The following is a 17,499-nucleotide window of genomic DNA, read 5'->3' as shown; positions in this document are numbered from 1 at the left end:
CTCTTTTTCCCACACTGCCTTCCCCCAGTGTGCAGACAGGGGTGGGCAAGAACCTGGGAGGGGACACGACCTGGACAGCTGACTGAAGAGATATTCCATGCCACATTAAGATCACTCTCAACAATAAAAACTGAGGTGGGTGGTGGGGAGGCAGCTATTGCTGGGAAATGGGCTGGGCATCTGTCTGCTTGTGGGAGGTGGCAAGTGATTGCCTTTGCATCACTTGTTTTGGTTTTTTTCTTCTTCTTTCCTTCACCCATTAGACTATCTTTATCTTGATCCAGCTGTTTTCTCACTTTTTCTCTTAGTATTCCCTCCCTCATCCTGCTAGGAGTGAGCAAGCAGCGGTGCAGGGCTTAGCTGCTGGCTGGGGTCAGCCCACCACATCTACACACCCTTCCTTGCCTTCCTTGTTTGAACTATAGGATTCCTTCAGAGGAATAAAACATGGCTTTAAACGTACAGGTAATTAAGTTATTCACACACAAGTAACAGTACATGCATGTACTGTTTATATACGGTATATATAAACTGGTTTATATACATAAAAAAATAAATATATCTATCTATCTATCTCTACAACACTATTACTGCCTCAAAATTAAGTTTGCAAAGACACTTAGTCACCAAACCTAACTTGAAGTCTCACCTGATGCCACACATTCAATTATTTGTTCTGTGGAGCTCTGAAGGAGGTGGCACACAGTATATTCAAAGTTTGCCTTAGCAGCTACTGAATCCAATTGCTTTTTTTGAATTGCTATTTACATGCAAACGTAAATGAAAGTTGGTGCTGAGGATGACAGAAATCTATTCGATCTCTTAATAAGACAACAGTTAAACAGTTTCTGAGCCAACAGGTACCATACATCCTGACAGGTATCATGTACTGGCATAAAGGAATATAGTACACAGAGTCATGTTTGGATTCCAGAAAAATGTTGGTGCTTCTCAAAAGCAGAGTGATTAATTAGAGGTCAAAACATCTTTTTTGTTGTTCCATGATTCCAAATTTTATTGTTCCATGCAAATGGAAACAAGCTTTAAAAAAAAAAAAAATCTTCCTTAAAAAAGAAAAGCAAGCAGGATACTTATTCAGGTAAAAGAGTAACTGAAGAATGAGGAAATAAATATCTCTCTCAAAAGGCAAACAACAACCAGCAGTTAATTTTAAATATCTGCAAAATCTACACTCTGATCAATGTGCCAGTTATAGAACTTAGATGAGAAATTTCTGTTTTTTAACAGAAGGAAACAAAGAAGTGACTGAATTCTAATTTGGTCTCACTGATTATTTTTAAAAGCCACCTGTGTGGAGATTAGATATGTATTTTACCTACCTTTCACACCGAGATGAGGGAAAAAGTAGTAAAGACTGTAAAAAATGTAAATTATCCATATTGATATTCCATTACACTCCATGTTCTGGTTACAATCACAAGTAGTAATTCAGGTTCCTCATTTAAAATTAAATTTTAAACAATCAATTGACTCACCTTCTGCAGACAGCCCCTGTATGTTAATCCCCTTAGCAGCCAAGAAACTGAGGCATGCATCTATGTTTTCAATCTGTTCAGGAACAAACAAACAAACAAGACACACAGAAATAAAATGCATTGTAATAATTGTTTACTTTCATCTCCTGCCACCCTTTATTGCACTCAGCCTTTGTATCACACAAAAAGTCTCATTTCTCACTGTATGGAATCCATAATCTGAAACCTCCTCGGTTACTAAGGTCCTAAACAGAGTACTACATGGGTCAGGACTCAGGACTTTCTGTTATTTGCACTTGTATGAAATGAGTTAGTTAATACTCTAACCATGAAAGGCGATCACTACATATCTTACTAAAGGGTCAAGGATGTTATGCCAGGATTTTTAACCTACAATATGTATAACAAACACAAAACCAAAAATAAACACGGAGGCCACATTTGCTGGAGGAGGCAGATAGCCACTTGCTCTTAAGTTGACAGCTGGCAAAAGTTTCCAGCCACAAAAGCAGTCAAATATAAAAACTGTAACTGGAAACCCCAGCCGGAATCCAAAAAATGTTCCCTCGCAACATTCTCCACGTGTCAGAAAGGACAGGCAACCTTGGCCCCTCACTGTGGGACAAATCCTGCCCTTCAGAGAGGTGGTACAACGGTACTAAATTGCACAGGATAAAATTAATTCTAAGTAGGTAGGGGTCTTCTGAACAACAAGTCCGACTGGTAGTGACTACAGATGCTATATACAGACCAGACTCAAATCCCAGCTAACAAAGTGAACTCCAGAAAGGCTGGACGGGTCAGGCATGGCATTTTTTCTACCATACCCGAATATCGCAATCTTGCAGTAGCTTCACACTTAATTTTGCCACCAAGCTCCCACTGAAGCTCTGCTGTCATATTCAGACAATGATGCAGAGAGCTGCCAGCCCCTCCCAGACCAAAGCACTTCTATACAAAAGCAAGCTTAGACACCTTGGGAGGCTGCAAGCAACAGCATTTTAGGAAATACCATGTTTCATGTGTGGTTACACAGAAGACTTTTGGATAATACCACTGAACAATTTTTTATTTCATCATAGTAATCACTAAGTGATAAAACAGGGTCTCCACGTCTCAACATCTTGCAAACATTAACTTACTAATTCCTAAAATATCACAACCAAACACTGCTTCTACTTTATAGGTAAGGAAGGAGACAGACATGAGGCCCCCACGCTTGCTCTCACGTAACTACCTTTCTTCTGTGAAGTTTGGAGACATCAAAAGGGAAGGTGAAAGATCCAGCTTCCCTGTCAGCTCCTGCCTGCCCTCAAAAAAAATACACTGTGAGGGCTGCGTGGTGTTCTGGAGGCTGAGCTCCCAGCACCTGACTTCGCTTCCCTTCCTTCTCAAAGTAATAAAATAGTACCAGGGAAGCTGCCAGAGATCCTCCAGCACGGATTACTCTCAAGGTACTTCCATTTATTGTCTATAACTATAACAATAAAAACATTCTTTTCTATTGGGGGGGGGGGGGGGGGGGGAAGTTACTGGCATTACCTGTGATTTCGACAATTAGAAACACCGACATGCTCAAAACTTCTATCAACCTCATTACACTTTGAGATATACTATATACTTTCAAACTCAGATAGATACCGAAGAACACATTTCCTGTAACATTCAGAACTTACAGCTCGTAGCAGGGTGCAGTTCAAAGGTTCATTTATCCACAGTTCAATACGACACAGCCCATCTCTACCCATTTCCTTCCTCAGCACTCAACAACCCTTTCAAGTTTCCAACACCGCTCTTTTATTGAGGTGATTGGGATTTTGCCAGAAAGCCAAGGTTCACCTTTGCAAGAATAAACATCACATAAAAGCATCAATCCATTTCTACTACTTCCACTTAACAAGCTGCATCATTACAAGAACATCTCCAGACTTCCACAGCTGTGAGTAGACATCTCCTCTGTTAATCAGGAGGATTCCTCAGGTTAGTGAGTAAAGATAAGCAATATCTCATCTCCACTCCAGATCTGCAGCTGTAAAAGCTCCAATGAACTCTTTCAGTCCTGCTTTGCTTTTCTTCCCAGGTCCCTCATCTCGGCTCAAACTGTCCTGGAGGCCAGAGTGACCAGAGGATTAAAATCTACTTCTGGGTACCAAGTGCCTCCTCACCCGTGCCCTCACTCTTGGTGCTACAGAGTAGTCCTTGCTGACTACTTCATCTCATGCTCATCGCAGATCAGATTCAGATTCAGGAGTCCCCTTTAAAGTCACCACCACTTCTTCCCTGGGACAACGACGCAGTTTTTACTGAGCATTTTAGCCACTTAATTAAGATACACCGCTCCCACCTCCCGGGGGACGACTTCAAGTGCCAATGCCTGAGGTGTGAATTTGGCCCACAGGGTGAGTGCCCTGGACCTCGCTGCCGCACGAAGGCACAGATGGCTACCTCGCCACACCAGCTGTAATGCCTAGCTAAAGGCTGTGAAAAACAGGGCTTGGTGCTAGACTGGTATAGAAAAAGAATGACGATATTAAAAAATAAAGATGCAGTAAAAAAGATACAGAACTTGGACTGTCAAAAATCTCTGGTGCATTACAGTCAAGAATTCATAATAATGAAAACCTTCTAGAAACAGGAAAGTGTCCCATTTCCGTACTTAAAACCAAGCACAATGAAATAAAGTGGTAATAACAGAGGCTTGCAAAAGCAAACCTCTTACATTCAGAACATGAAGTGCTACAATAAGATCCTATGGAGAAGTACAGCATTGCACATACATGGAATTCACTAAAAAAACAAACAAATGAAGGATAAAAATGCATCAATGATTCTGTTAACATTTATGCAGTATCTGTAACGATAACAACAGCGTTACTTGGCAGAATGACAGGAATGTGAGCAATTAGTTGATTTTGAAGGAAAAATAAAGCCTGAAAAGGAAAATGGAAAGAAATTTGGGGACTTTCAAGAAGAAATTGAAACACAGAATGCAGGTCTATAGCTGAGATGATTCAAATTTAGTGTTGGTAGGAATTCAAGGTGCTTCCCACACAATGACTGGCTGGTGGCCCACATGAAAGTGGTTTAGGACTGCTATCCAGCTCCAGGGGAAAAGGGCTCATGCTCATTTGGCACTTGAGCCTCTGAAGAGGCAAAAGCCCTGAATGCTCGACCAGAGCTGTCTGCTAACCCCGGCGAGGTGCCAAGAATGAAAGATGTGATACTGGGATGCGTGAGGGAAGCAATCATCAATTTTTCCTGTTGTAAAAACTAAAGTTAAGAAAGTGACTGAAATCTTCATATGTCAAATAGCTTAAGGTATTAATACTATTTTGTGGCCACTGGCCTGAGTGAAGAGCCCTAGCCTTGGCTAAATTATTCTCAACAAACATGCATTAGAAAGAAGCATTTCCAACAGTGTAACATTTAACAAAGTTCACCTATAAAAGCTCCAAGGAAGGCTTCTGTCTCTAGCCCCTGCTATATTAACAGCAAAACTAATTATTTATAACCCGCAAATATTGTTTTATGGAGAAAGATCCCCCAGTGCATACAGAGCTGGAGCTAACAAGCTATTCTGAAGTAGTAGCATGGTAGTTAGACCACTTAGATATATGGACCTAGGACAGAAGTGAAGTTCCTGGATAGATCTCACCTAAGAAAATGCCTAATGACCCTGTGTCACAGTGACTTCCAACACAAAGTGTAGCTCCTCCTTGAAATTACAGCATTCAGCAGCAAATCATCACCGAGACTCTATAGGCCCTTTCTTGGCCAAGTCCTCGCATTGCTTAAACTCCTTAAGCAGATAGGAACTGACTGGATTTGCCAAAGGGGAGCATATATAACCTTTTTCATTGTAAACTACAATTTTTTTTTTGGCTGACAATTCTGATTTCTCATTTGCTTTGCCAGCAATGTTTAACACAGCAGAAGCAAAGCAGGAAAGATGGTAGTTGGACACTTTCATTTCCCACCTACCCAAAACAGGGGAAAGCTGTATAAAAGAAGGAAAACCAAGGAAACATATACACAGTGATTATTTTACTCGGATGCCATTACTGGGAGCATCCAAAACTGAGCCTTGCCTTGTTAATTCACGGCCAAAAGCCCCAAATGAATTTGTATTTTTGAATGGCCACATATAAACTATTTCAGGTCTAGTCATCGATCACCTTTCCTCTTAACACAAATCTCTGGGTGGCACTTGGCAAGATGGGAGCAGAAGGCATCATGGCTAAGTAATATTTATTACACATGCCTAACTTTCCAATGCCAGACCAGCAGCAGTTGCTTTGCTACACCAATAAGACCATCAGCCTCTTGCTGGAAAAGCAGAATTAAAAGCTAGTGGTCACAGGTAATTAATGATTTCTAAGTACCTTTGTTAAGGACATACTGCACATCATCGTTTGCATTCCCACCAGACCTGCACACTCCTCATTCCTTCCTAGCTTCTACACATATGAAACTCAAGTACACACAAATTTAACAGCTTCACTGAATTCCTATGTGTGGATCAGAATACATTTATTTAATTCTTATTTAACTATGACTTTCCCAGGTATATGACTCAGATTTCCTTCTATTCTCAGCAGTACACTACAGTAATTATGTATTTCCGGCAACACTGGCCACCAGACCCACACAGGTTTTTGCACTTGTCATGTAATAGCAATTTCAATTTCTATTCTTGTCTGTGCTAGAAAGAAAACATGTCCTGGCCTGTACGAGCAGAACAGGGCATGCCAGAAACAAACAAAAAAACACCAAACACCCAAATATCCCCATCCTGTAGCCAGTAAAAGTAGACCTATAGGTGGGTACCGATACATGTTGAACCTTGACTATATCAAAGACTTAAATATGGAAACGGTCTACAGCCAAAGCTGTCTGTCCAAGTCTGCCAATTCAAACAGACAGGGTAAACCATAACACTAGCGCTGCCATGTGACAGATACAGATGTTTTTCTCAAACAGAAGTCAGAATCACTTACTGTAGGTTCCTTTGCGTAGAAACCATGGGAAGTTTCTCATGTTATGATGCAAGTCGTCTGCTCCCAGCTTTCACAGTGATAGATGTGGAGTTTTTATGAGCTTATCCAGAAAACCCACTACTTATATTGAAAACGGTGCTTTCCATTTAACTTGAGCCTCCATGTTATGTACAGTATATTAGTTTTCAAAGAAGATGATGATTGATTTAATGTGAAAGTTTTTAAAGTTTCACAAACCCTTATGCAATATTCTGGCAGACTTCACATACCATGTAGAAACGAGGAAGGAGCCTATCTCAAGCTGTTTTCAGCAAGCTGTTTCATAAGGAAAAATCTATTCCTTGTCTGTATTTTCAGATCGAGCTTTTACACTCAATATTTCTGTATCATAAAGCTTCAGAAGAGCCTTAAAATCTTAAGCATTGCATTGACAATCCTTAAAACCCTGGAGATTTGGGGGAGGAAGGGGTTCTCCCTTCAAATAATGTCTCATTCGCACTATCTCCTAAACATAATTATATGTGAAAAATACCAAGGCAAAGCTGCAAATTCCATTTTCCCCAGAAGGAGAGGCACTAACTATTATCGCTTTGTTTAAAATAAATCTTCCATTAGTAGTTATTGCAATCAAAATGTTGGCATTTTTAAATAAAATAATACATTGCTCCTAGTGTTCATATGCTGCTCCTGACTATTTGGATAAAAATGTCTCTCAAAATTAAGTTTCAGGATTTTAACAGAACTTGGTGGTTATCTTAGAAGTAACAGACATGTAACATAAGGGCGAACTAAGCTAATCCATATGCTGAACCCAGGCTGTAACCAACCTAGTCACAGAAACAAAAATCTGTTATCACAGGTACACTGTTTTCACATCTATGTGAAGAGTTGACTCTCTCTGTTACAAATGTATGATCTCTATTTTTCTAAGAAAAGTACAGTTTGGGCACTAATCTAAGGCTAAAGAACTAGCATAAGCCTCATCTCTTGCATCCCCTTCTCTGTGACCCTGGATAAAGCTTTCCTGTGCCTCAGCTCTTGCTCTGAAAATAATGGGACAAATATTCCATATTCACTCATAAAGTGCCTAATATAAATAGAAATGGGGGCAGTCAGCACCACAGAGAAAGCTGTGATTCATTATTGCCAAAATTTCTAATTACATCAAAGAGCATCCAAAGGGCATCCCCTATTGTGAATGGTTTCAGACAATCCTGCATGGCTCACAGAGCTTGCCAAAGCTGATCTGGTCTGAGAGAGATAGATGGAAGGGTTGTAGAATTCTTTAGTTTATTTTGAAATTCAGCTTTTCAAGGCTTTTTCATGTTTATTTATTCAAAACTGAAACCTTCCTATGGGGGGAAAAAAAAAGTAAAGGGTAATTTCTTTGAAAACTATCCCTGGAAATATTATTTTTGGATCAGCTTTTCAGGATCAGGCCTTAAATATATTTGAAAAATTGAAGTGGATAATTTGTGTATAATTTGAAAACTTCAGACATCCTAAATTATCATTGTTAAGCAACAAGTTCAACTTTGCAAAACAGCCATCAAGAGTATCCTGCCTCTGGAGAATCATTCATTTAGGCTACAGATGAAACTCTTTGCTGGTCTCGATAGACACTTGACTAGATTTCAGCACATAGCACACCAACTGTACATTACTGGCACTACATCTCAGCTTATATGTAACTGAAGACAGGAACAGATGGGGAGAAGCCACGGCTGTGCTCAGTGAACACACATGGGGAAGGTAGCGAGTCCCATGAATGCTTCATTTCCACCCTCCTCAGTTGCTTGCAGGAGACCCTCTTCTATCTGGGGCTTACAGACTGAAAGTTAGGTGTCTAGTGCCGTGCAGCTGGAATGAAATTAAAAACATCAATACCTAGTGAAGATGAACTTCTTCCCAAAACATCCTTCAACTCTACATTAAAAGAATATTTTTTAAAAAAGCTTAAATACTTCAAAGGAAGGACTGACACTAAACCCACTCAATGCAGTAAGCGCTGGCTCTTGTACGCTGTTGTATTTCCTCAAATACCAGCTCAGGTGTTGACGGCTCTGTATATCATTAACTTCAATTTGCAGCAGGAATCCAGAATTTCACAAAACTCGTGTAGAAAGAACAATGCAGAACGTTTTATCACAAACAGCTTTTAGCTCAGAAAAGTTTTGTATTAATACTGCTGCACTCTATTAAATCATTAATTACAAAAATCAAACAACCTACCTATCAACAATTTAAGTAATGCAAATAAATTACAGATTGTCAATTATCGCGAGGTGACAGTATATCAGCAAATGATCTGGTTTCGTTTACTCAAATCCATACAACTGTGTGTCACGTGAAGGCCCTCTTGCAATATAGCTGTTGACAGTTGTTTGTTTCTAAAAAAGATCCATGGGAAGGGAGCTACCGCCCCAGCCCGTTCCCAGGCACAGCGTACCCTCTCTGCCCTGGCCAACATGCATACTTATGTCCCGAGGGCTGAGGGTCACGGCTCCACCTGCTCCCAATGGATTTATTCTGGTGGCTGGAGGGGCACCAACACATATGTGCCCTCTCCTTTGCACCTGGATACTGAGTAACATCTCCTACTGAAATTCACCTGCATAATTGCTTCAGACAAGTACAATAGTGCTGTTTAAATATATTTCATAATCCTACATAAAAAGCAAAATAAAGTTATCTGGGTATGTATTACCTTCACAGACTAATTAAAATAACCACTATCACACAGTTACAGTATATAAGCAATGGCTGGAAATCAAAGATCTATGACAAGACACTTCAACAAAAAGTTTTTTTCTCTGGGCCATATAACGCTTCATAAAAGCTACGATCTGTTTCAGATACTCAAGAGTGAAGAGCTTAGTACTACATATCCTGTAAAAAGCAGCAAAAACCTAGGTACCAGAAGAAACCACCATACAAACAGCATCTCACATCATTCTTACATCTCGCATTCTTACATCACAAACCTGACAGAGAAATTTAAAACATTCTTGTTTAATATTAAGTGTCAGTGTACTGTTTTCAAGCACTGTGGCGTTTCAGTTGAGAAAGCAAAGCAACAATGCACAACTCTGAAACCACGAATAAGCTTGCAGACATGAGCAGATACTCTTGTTATTGACCTAAGCTTTAAACTCAGGTGACTGTGACTGTAGTCTTCCAAAATGGCAGCAAAAAGTTGTCTTTGTCACCAGCATTGAGAAAAAATAATTAATTTCCCAGAAAACAGAAAAAAAAAAAAAGAATGTTTACTTCCACCTGTCCTTCCATCAACCTTTTTTCTTTAGTAAAGGCTCAGATAACATTAGCCCTGTATTAAAACCAGAAGTGATCCCTGACAGACTCCACACAAAATTTAGTCTGAGCACAATTTTTGCTCATGGTACCAAGCTCAACACCAGCAGAGTCTCAGGGAAACTAATGAATTCTGCGGCACCTACTCCGGCCTCACCAGGGACACCGCTTCAGACACAGCATGCGCCTGACGCACAGGTGCGGGAAGCTACAGACTGTCATCCATGATTTCCTGTTTCCCCCCATTTATGCAAAACAGCAAGAAGCTGAATGTTTGTAAAGTATTGCATAAAAGGTATATTCATGTAATAATTTTGCATAAATAATAGACATGGCAAACAGAGTTATTTTTCTAGACTTCGGTGCAGCTGTAAACACCTAAGTGAAAGATACAGCAATCGCCACGTACGTATGTGCACCGACCCTGGCCCCTTAACACATCTGCTGTTTCATGTATTTAGTCCACATGGGAGGCAGAACCATAGGTATTTTAGATGTGATAATTCAGTTTAACAGCAAAATAAATGATCAAATAGAAACTAATTCTGTTTTTACAGTTAAGCTCACATCTTCCAGTTTTTCCATTAAAATAACTTTTTCTCTATTGCTTTGTATTGAACTTTATACTGTTTCAGGGACAAATGATGTCCAAGTTCTCGCATCACTGAAAAGGGCAAAGAAATAGGTTGGGGACCGCAAAGATGATCCCCTTACAGAAATGACAGACTGCCATCAGCAATGTCTCTGAAGGTACCACATACCACCTAACGGGCAGACAGCACGCACGCACTGCCTTATCTCCCACCTCTGCATGCGGGAGAGTTTTAGAAGCCCTTCCCTCCAGAAACGAAACAAGTATCTGTTTGGTGACACTTTATGATGCCTTATGGCAGGGAGATGTATATATTGGCCTTTCCCAATCCAGTCGAGCTCTGTTTATCATGTTATTTTCCGTGTAGGATGAGGGCAGGAGTGGAAGGGTGGCTTGTGGTTTTATTTAGACTGCAAGCTCTGCAACGCAGAAACCTATGATCCGACCATGCCTGTCTCACTGATAACAATACACAAGCGGTAAGCGTCACAGCGTAACCACAGTCTGGATCTCTGGAAGAAAAATAGAGGCAGTAAAATGAATCTCATCTAGGAGCAACAGTCGTTATTTAAGTGAATAAGAAGGACATCTAAGTACAAGCAACATGGCAGATCACCTCTGTAGTTAATCATTCTTGTCTACATGACAGCACTGGTTCACATGTGATCAACAGAAACCCAGGAAGCTTAGAGAAAATGCTTTAAATGTTCCTAAACTCAGTATTTGGCCAAGTGCCCCCCCCAGCCAAGCTGAGAGAGCTAAGCGGGTGTCTGGCACAGCTCCAGGTAACATCTTCCCCCCCCAGCTAACCTTCAGCTGTGAAGAAAGGTACCACGGGTTAGGGCTGAAAGAGACCCTTTTGTTACTGCAGTAACATTAAAACGGACTGAATTTCTAAATAAATACTGCCAGCAAGACACAAACTCCTCGAGCAAAGCAGGGGGAAGGCATACCAGAAAAGCTCCCTTTACTACATTGCTCAGAGCAACCTCGGAGTAGGATTACTTGGAAATATATGGCTATATTTAACCACTGGGATACGATTCCAAAAATCCCATGCTAGGATTTTGCAAAGGAAAAACATGCTTGTGATGCTTTTGATCTTTCCAGTAGAGCTGCTCCCCTGAATTAGCAGCACATGTCCAGGCAGCAGAGTCCTCCTCAGCTTTGGTGAATGGACCAGGCTTCAGCCCCAGCAACCCAGAGTGAGCCAGAGCAACAGCCTTCCAGATTTATTGCACCTAGCTATGGCACATTTAGACAACACAGGGCATATAAAAATACTCAAAATGCTTAGGGGAGCAGATTAAAATGGATGCCTGCTCTTGAAGAGCAGAGACAGAATAATTTTTCTGTGAGAAAAATACAAGCAACTAAGAATTTATCTGTTTTTCAAATACAGCAGCCATTTTTAGTTATTGGTACAAAACACATCAGCTCACCCACTTAGTGAATATTAACACAAACACAGTTAGTTGCTCAGCTTGTATTATTCCTACCAGTCAACTCACTAACGTGTAACCAACTGTACCCTTTAAGTATGGGCCGTATCACAGCAGCACTCACATTTATTTCAATTCATTAAAGTGTTCTTTGAGAAAAAGGACACAAATATGTATAGTACGTGCCATACACACAAACAATGAAGATTTCAACATCTAATGCTTTTTTCACCCATAAGATTCACAGAGCAGGGGTTGGAGCTGGCAAGGGTCACACGGAGGAGGGAAGCGAACACCTGGCTCCAACAACGGAAATAAAACTCCCTGCGCTGCTCCCTTCCAAACCAGGGTCCCTACCAGGTTGGGGAATTTTCATACCAACTGTTCTTTGACTTTGGGTGTCACAGGCACTACAGAACAGCTCATTTTCAGAATACAAAAAATCAGTTGACTACTAAAAAATAGTCAAATTGCCATCACTAGAGTAAGGTTTCCTTGCAAATCAAGTCATCATATCGAAAACACAGCCTTCACCTCAATCTCAAAGTCCTTGGGGACAAATGCAAGCTCTGCCCCATGCTACAGTACGAGATTCTTTGTTTGCAAAACAAACAGTAGTAGAAAGACTGAGCAGCATTATTTTACTAGGACAGCTTGATAGCCACATCAGAAAGAGATGATTCTTTAAAAACTTCTGGTCAACACACAAAACCCCCCAATCTCCTTTTTGTTATTTGATAACACAGATACTTATGTACACAAAGAAATCATCCTTAAAAATAATGACACGCAGCCAGAAACCTGCATGCAAACCACAGTTATTTCCTCCTCTATTTATAGGAGGGAACTGTGGTGTCGGTTCAGCCTACATGCTTTTCTGTTGCTCTGAATTCTTGTCTTGGGTGTCCCACAACTTCCCCAGGCTTAGCATGGAAAGATGAAAGAGTCTGGTGTATCCACCTACAGATTCCCCCATCCCCTTCCCTCCAGCACTGACAGCTTTGCTGCCACCCTACTCCTTCACACTTCAGTAACAAGGGTAACATACCATCACTTCTCAGACTTTCACACTTAACACTCCAGCTCTTCTATAGCATCATAATCTATGATGATTTTTTTCATTTTATTTTGAACCTTGGAAAAAATAAATTTGTTTTCTCATTAGCCTCTTCTCATACTTCTTTCTCATATATACAGGAACATGTCCTATCTCTTTCCAAGGTCACATTCAGTATTTCTTACCTTTACATTCAAGGGGGCAAAACCCCCTCTACCTCTTCTATAAGACACTTTGCTGCTACTTCTTTTATTGCCTCTTCCAGTCCCATCTTCAGTTACGCTTCAATAGTTGCTCATGTCTGCCAACATACCCTTTCACTGGCAAGTATAAGCCCTCTCTTCTTTATTTTCATGTCCACATTTTCAAAATTATTTTTCTTTACTTGTCTCTCTCCCCCCAGTCACTTCTAGTCTAGCTGATATGGAGCTTCTCTTTCCTTGACTTCCAGGGGCTCTCTAACACTCTGATCTTTCAAACACCTTCTTCTTCGCCTTTTTTTTTTTTTTTTTAATATAATTTTTACCATTATCTCATCTGTTATGACATCTCATCTGCTATGATCACATCATAGGTGGTGACAACCTCCCTCTCTCTCCCTCCTTGCCATGCTATACAAAAAGGCTATATTAATATAGAAGGTAATAAAACGCTAAGCTATCACACTGTGCTAAAATGTCACTGGGAAATGTCCTTCAGAACCTGTGAGCATTTTATACAACGTATTTCCTCACAGACAGAACACAGCCCCTACAAAGCAGAATTTGTATAGGCTGCCATTACAGTCAGACTTGATATATAACGTATAGCCTATAACAATGCACTTAAGTACTCTATTTTTTGTTTACTGTGTCATTTTACTAATATAAGTGATGTGAACCCTTTTACAATAGGTCACATTCAGCACTTGTAAAGGCACCCACATCAGTAAGAATAATCTACAAGGGCAGGTATTAAACAATACCTTCTATATAGTCCAGATTCTGCAGGATGCCGAATGTTGAGCTCTACTATCACCCCCAAAACAAAAGGCAAATTGAAAGAAAGAAAAAAAAAATATCTCTTTTCTATAACCAAACAAAAAATTAGCAGAGATAGCCCTACTCGAGTTTATTGACCTCGGGCTTTTTTTTTTTTTTTAAGAAGCATGTAGGAGAGGAAATTGGTCTTATGTTACTCTCTTTTGCCCAGTTATAAAGAACTATGCCAATATTATCTGGGCCTTCATCCTAAAAACTGAAATGCAGTTGTGGTGATGGTCTCCAAACGTTCTTGGTCCCAGAGCCTGTGCTCCGTAACACTACATCCTCTATTTAACCACAGGATTTTCTGCATGCCAACCGGAATTAATCATCACAATTACAGGCTTTTGTTTAGAGGAGTATCTACAGAATAAAAATAAAGAGATTTGGAAAAGAAACTCCTGAAACAGGTCTTTTACGCAGAGAACAAGTTATAGAATAGTCTATAATAAATTATATGAAAGCCAGCCAACTCTTATCTGGAGCAGAGGAAGACAGGGATCCTCCCCACAGCAGAGAAACCCAGACAAGATGACGATGGCCGATAGGTTCTCACCTAACTGATTTTTCATAAAGCCAGCGGGGGTCCTTTTCATGTCATTTCTGGCACTGGGACTAGGTCGATAAGCACTGATGGTCCCAAATGGTTCTGCAGTACTGAACTTGATTTGACAAGGCTTATTAGCGCTGGCTTTGAGCCTGACAGACCCAAGCTGTCCCTAATGCTCAATTTGGGCAAATTTGTATGATGCTTTCCAACACTGTAGCAATGGGAACAACAATGCAAAGCAACCCAATCTGGCTCTGGGTTGAGCTCACTAGGGTTTGGCAGGCTTTACTGGCCTAGGCCTGCGCCACATGGAAGCATGTATAGTTGCTTTCACACCCCCTTCAATGGGCTTGGAGGATACCAATTTGCTCCAGCTTTCTAAGCTGATACAGCTGGCTGGACATGAGCTGGCTTTTCACAATTCAGCTCATGCGTGTGTCTGCCCATGGCATCCTGAGCCTACAAAGGAGAAAACTGCCCACAGGGGAAAAGACGATAGTAGGAGGCTTCTGTTATATTTCTATTTCATAAGCAAAATTAAATCTTAATTTATAGTGTCTTTTTGTGTTGGTTTTGGTTTGGTTCCCTCCCCCCCCCCCCCCCCCCCCAACCCTCTTCATTTGCGGTGCCCACCTTACAGACAAAACAATAGAGATACCTGTACCTGAAAGATTCATTTGAAAAAATAAGACTAGACATCACCTGGCTGAGTGTTTGAACTGACTGGATAGCCTCTGCTGCCTTTCTGAACCAGAAGTACCAGACACAAACACCAGCTCCCACCCGCTTAATATAGCTCACAAGCATTCTCCAGAGGAAAGTGCATTGAAATGCAAGGGATGAAGGCTGCTGTATCTAAACAAAGACTGTAACACGCACATTCTTCCTAGAACACAAAAGATCTGCAAAAGGGTTGTCTCCTTAAACACTGCAAGCAATTGCATGACCACTGCCTCTATGAAGATACTTATGTTTTTGCCATAGTATCTTTACTGTAAGATGATAAAAGAGCTCTAAGCACATGCACTTAATAAAAGCAAGCCATAAGCGTAATCCTGGCTTTTCTCATGTGAGGAAAACCACTTGGTGTCCCTAGCTATGACTGATGCACTAGGTCTCATGAGCAGGGGACATAGTGCTGCTCAGTCCACCCTCCCAAATGAGTGGCTGGAATAACATCAGAGAAGGCAGCGCAGAGCAAACACTTCTTTCCAGCACTGTTCACAACTCCTGACCCAGCACATGCCCCCTGCATACCTCTGCCTATAAACAGATCTGACTTCTAGAAGCAAGCTACAGCGTGCATCTGACTGTCCAACAGAACTGCGCTTGTTCCTTCATTGAGAATAATGACTTCAAGTGACTTAGTTACAATGTCCTGGAATTTGTTATAGACTCCAGTCCTGAAATTCAGTTCTTATGATACTATAATTTAACGTTCCACAAGTGTAATTGTCAAAATTTCCTCAATTATTTATACTCTAGACAGCTGCTGTGGGTACAGCAAGAATAGCAACCAATTGCTTCAAAGTAGTATGAAGTAGCAATGATAAATCTTTTAGATGGCTTTATTTTTACAGAGCGCTTGCTCTGTGGGTTTAAGCAAGATTGGTAACTTCCAAAAACCAACAAAAACCCAAAACAGAACAACAGGATGCAGTGCAGTTTCTGACGTAAGATAGCAAACTCTCATCCAACCTTTAATCTTTCATTTAACTATGTGAGTGGTGGTGCACAGGTTGCCATCGTGGAGGCAGGGGCAGCTGGGAACAGAGTCATAAAAATGACAAACATTAAAATAACTTCATGTATCCCAAAGCGAGCATTTGCAATGCAAAGGAGAGATTTAAGAGTTTATATTCTAAAATGAGTTTTTTCTCAAGATACAGAAGGAAATAACCTTTTTAAGTATCATAGAATTTAAATGCTCCTCTCCTAAGATGCATTTGAATAATCAGTTTCTTATTATTTATGTTCTTAGTAAAGTTCTGCCTATAATTTTAGCTTCAGCAACACTCATACCAGATGTACTCTTGAGATAATATATGCCTTTAATTTTACCACATTCATTTTTAAATTTAAAACTTTTTTTAAATATTATATACAAGCAAGATATAAACCAGCTTTTTTTGCAAATTAAACCTTACCAGTTAAACCCAAGTTGCATACATAAACGATCTTGAGGTTTACAATTTCAGATTTTTTCAGTTAGTGCATTTTGCTCATTTATTTTCTTTTCAAAGGCTATAGGAACTCTCAATCCAACTTCAAATTAAATATGTAATTCTGTATTTTTAATACTGCTGTCTATATAAAAGAACAAGATTTTATTTTTATACATTCCTGTTTAACTACGTGTTATTTCAGAAATATTAAAGTACCAATGTAAGAATAATATTGATTAAGTATGTGATAAATTATAAGGCCTAATTCAACTACTGGGAAGTACAACAGGGCAAGAACTGTAATATTAATGTTCTTCAGATTATACCTTTGTTCTCACTACTGTGAAAAACTAATTAAAAATTGTTATTAGATGTCTCAGACATCGAAGTCACATACTCTCACTCAGTTCTCAACCACCTACACACAACCAACAGAAGACTTTACTACTTACCATCTGAGACCTATTTTTTGGGCAGCCATTGATGTCCTCAATCTTTTCATTTGCTGAAAAGAAGAAAAAAAAAAAAAGAGGAAATTAAGCAAAAAACTATACTGAAGTTGTTAATTTCAGTAATTTTCACAGCACTTGCTGCTAGCTAAATAAAGGGGTTTCAGATTGTAGTTGTCCAGTCAAAGTGAATATGTGAAACACTGAGACCCATCCATTAAAAAAAAAAAAAAAGCAGCTGGAGTTTTCTGGTGTGTCATGCCTCTAGAGACAGCTGGGGGCAGAAAACAACTGCTCCGACATCATCTTACACAGTGACGGATAACGCCTTTAAACTACAAAAAAAATATAAACACTGGAAGCTGCAGCAATGCTGGGTAGAAAAGCAAATGCTACACAAGTGCACGTCAGTGGAGT

General features: G+C 40.1%; 1 protein-coding gene across 4 annotated transcripts in view; it reads right to left on the bottom strand.

The window, feature by feature from the left end:
* Window positions 1-17,499, bottom strand: part of NAV2 (neuron navigator 2) — a 266,799-nt gene that overhangs the window by 138,971 nt on the left and 110,329 nt on the right. For all 4 annotated transcript variants that reach the window (XM_080405389.1, XM_080405385.1, XM_080405386.1 and 1 more), the window contains exons 3-4: window positions 17,086-17,138; window positions 1,497-1,569 (exon numbers count right to left, since the gene is read on the bottom strand). In XM_080405389.1, the coding sequence (XP_080261515.1) occupies window positions 1,497-1,569; window positions 17,086-17,138 (126 nt within the window). The remainder of the gene's footprint in view (window positions 1-1,496; window positions 1,570-17,085; window positions 17,139-17,499) is intronic.

Source organism: Falco punctatus, assembly GCF_963210335.1.
Source record: "Falco punctatus genome assembly, chromosome: 10".
Lineage (NCBI taxonomy): Eukaryota > Metazoa > Chordata > Aves > Falconiformes > Falconidae > Falco > Falco punctatus.
Note: the sequence above shows the minus strand (reverse complement) of the source record. Positions and strands in the feature narration are given on the sequence as shown.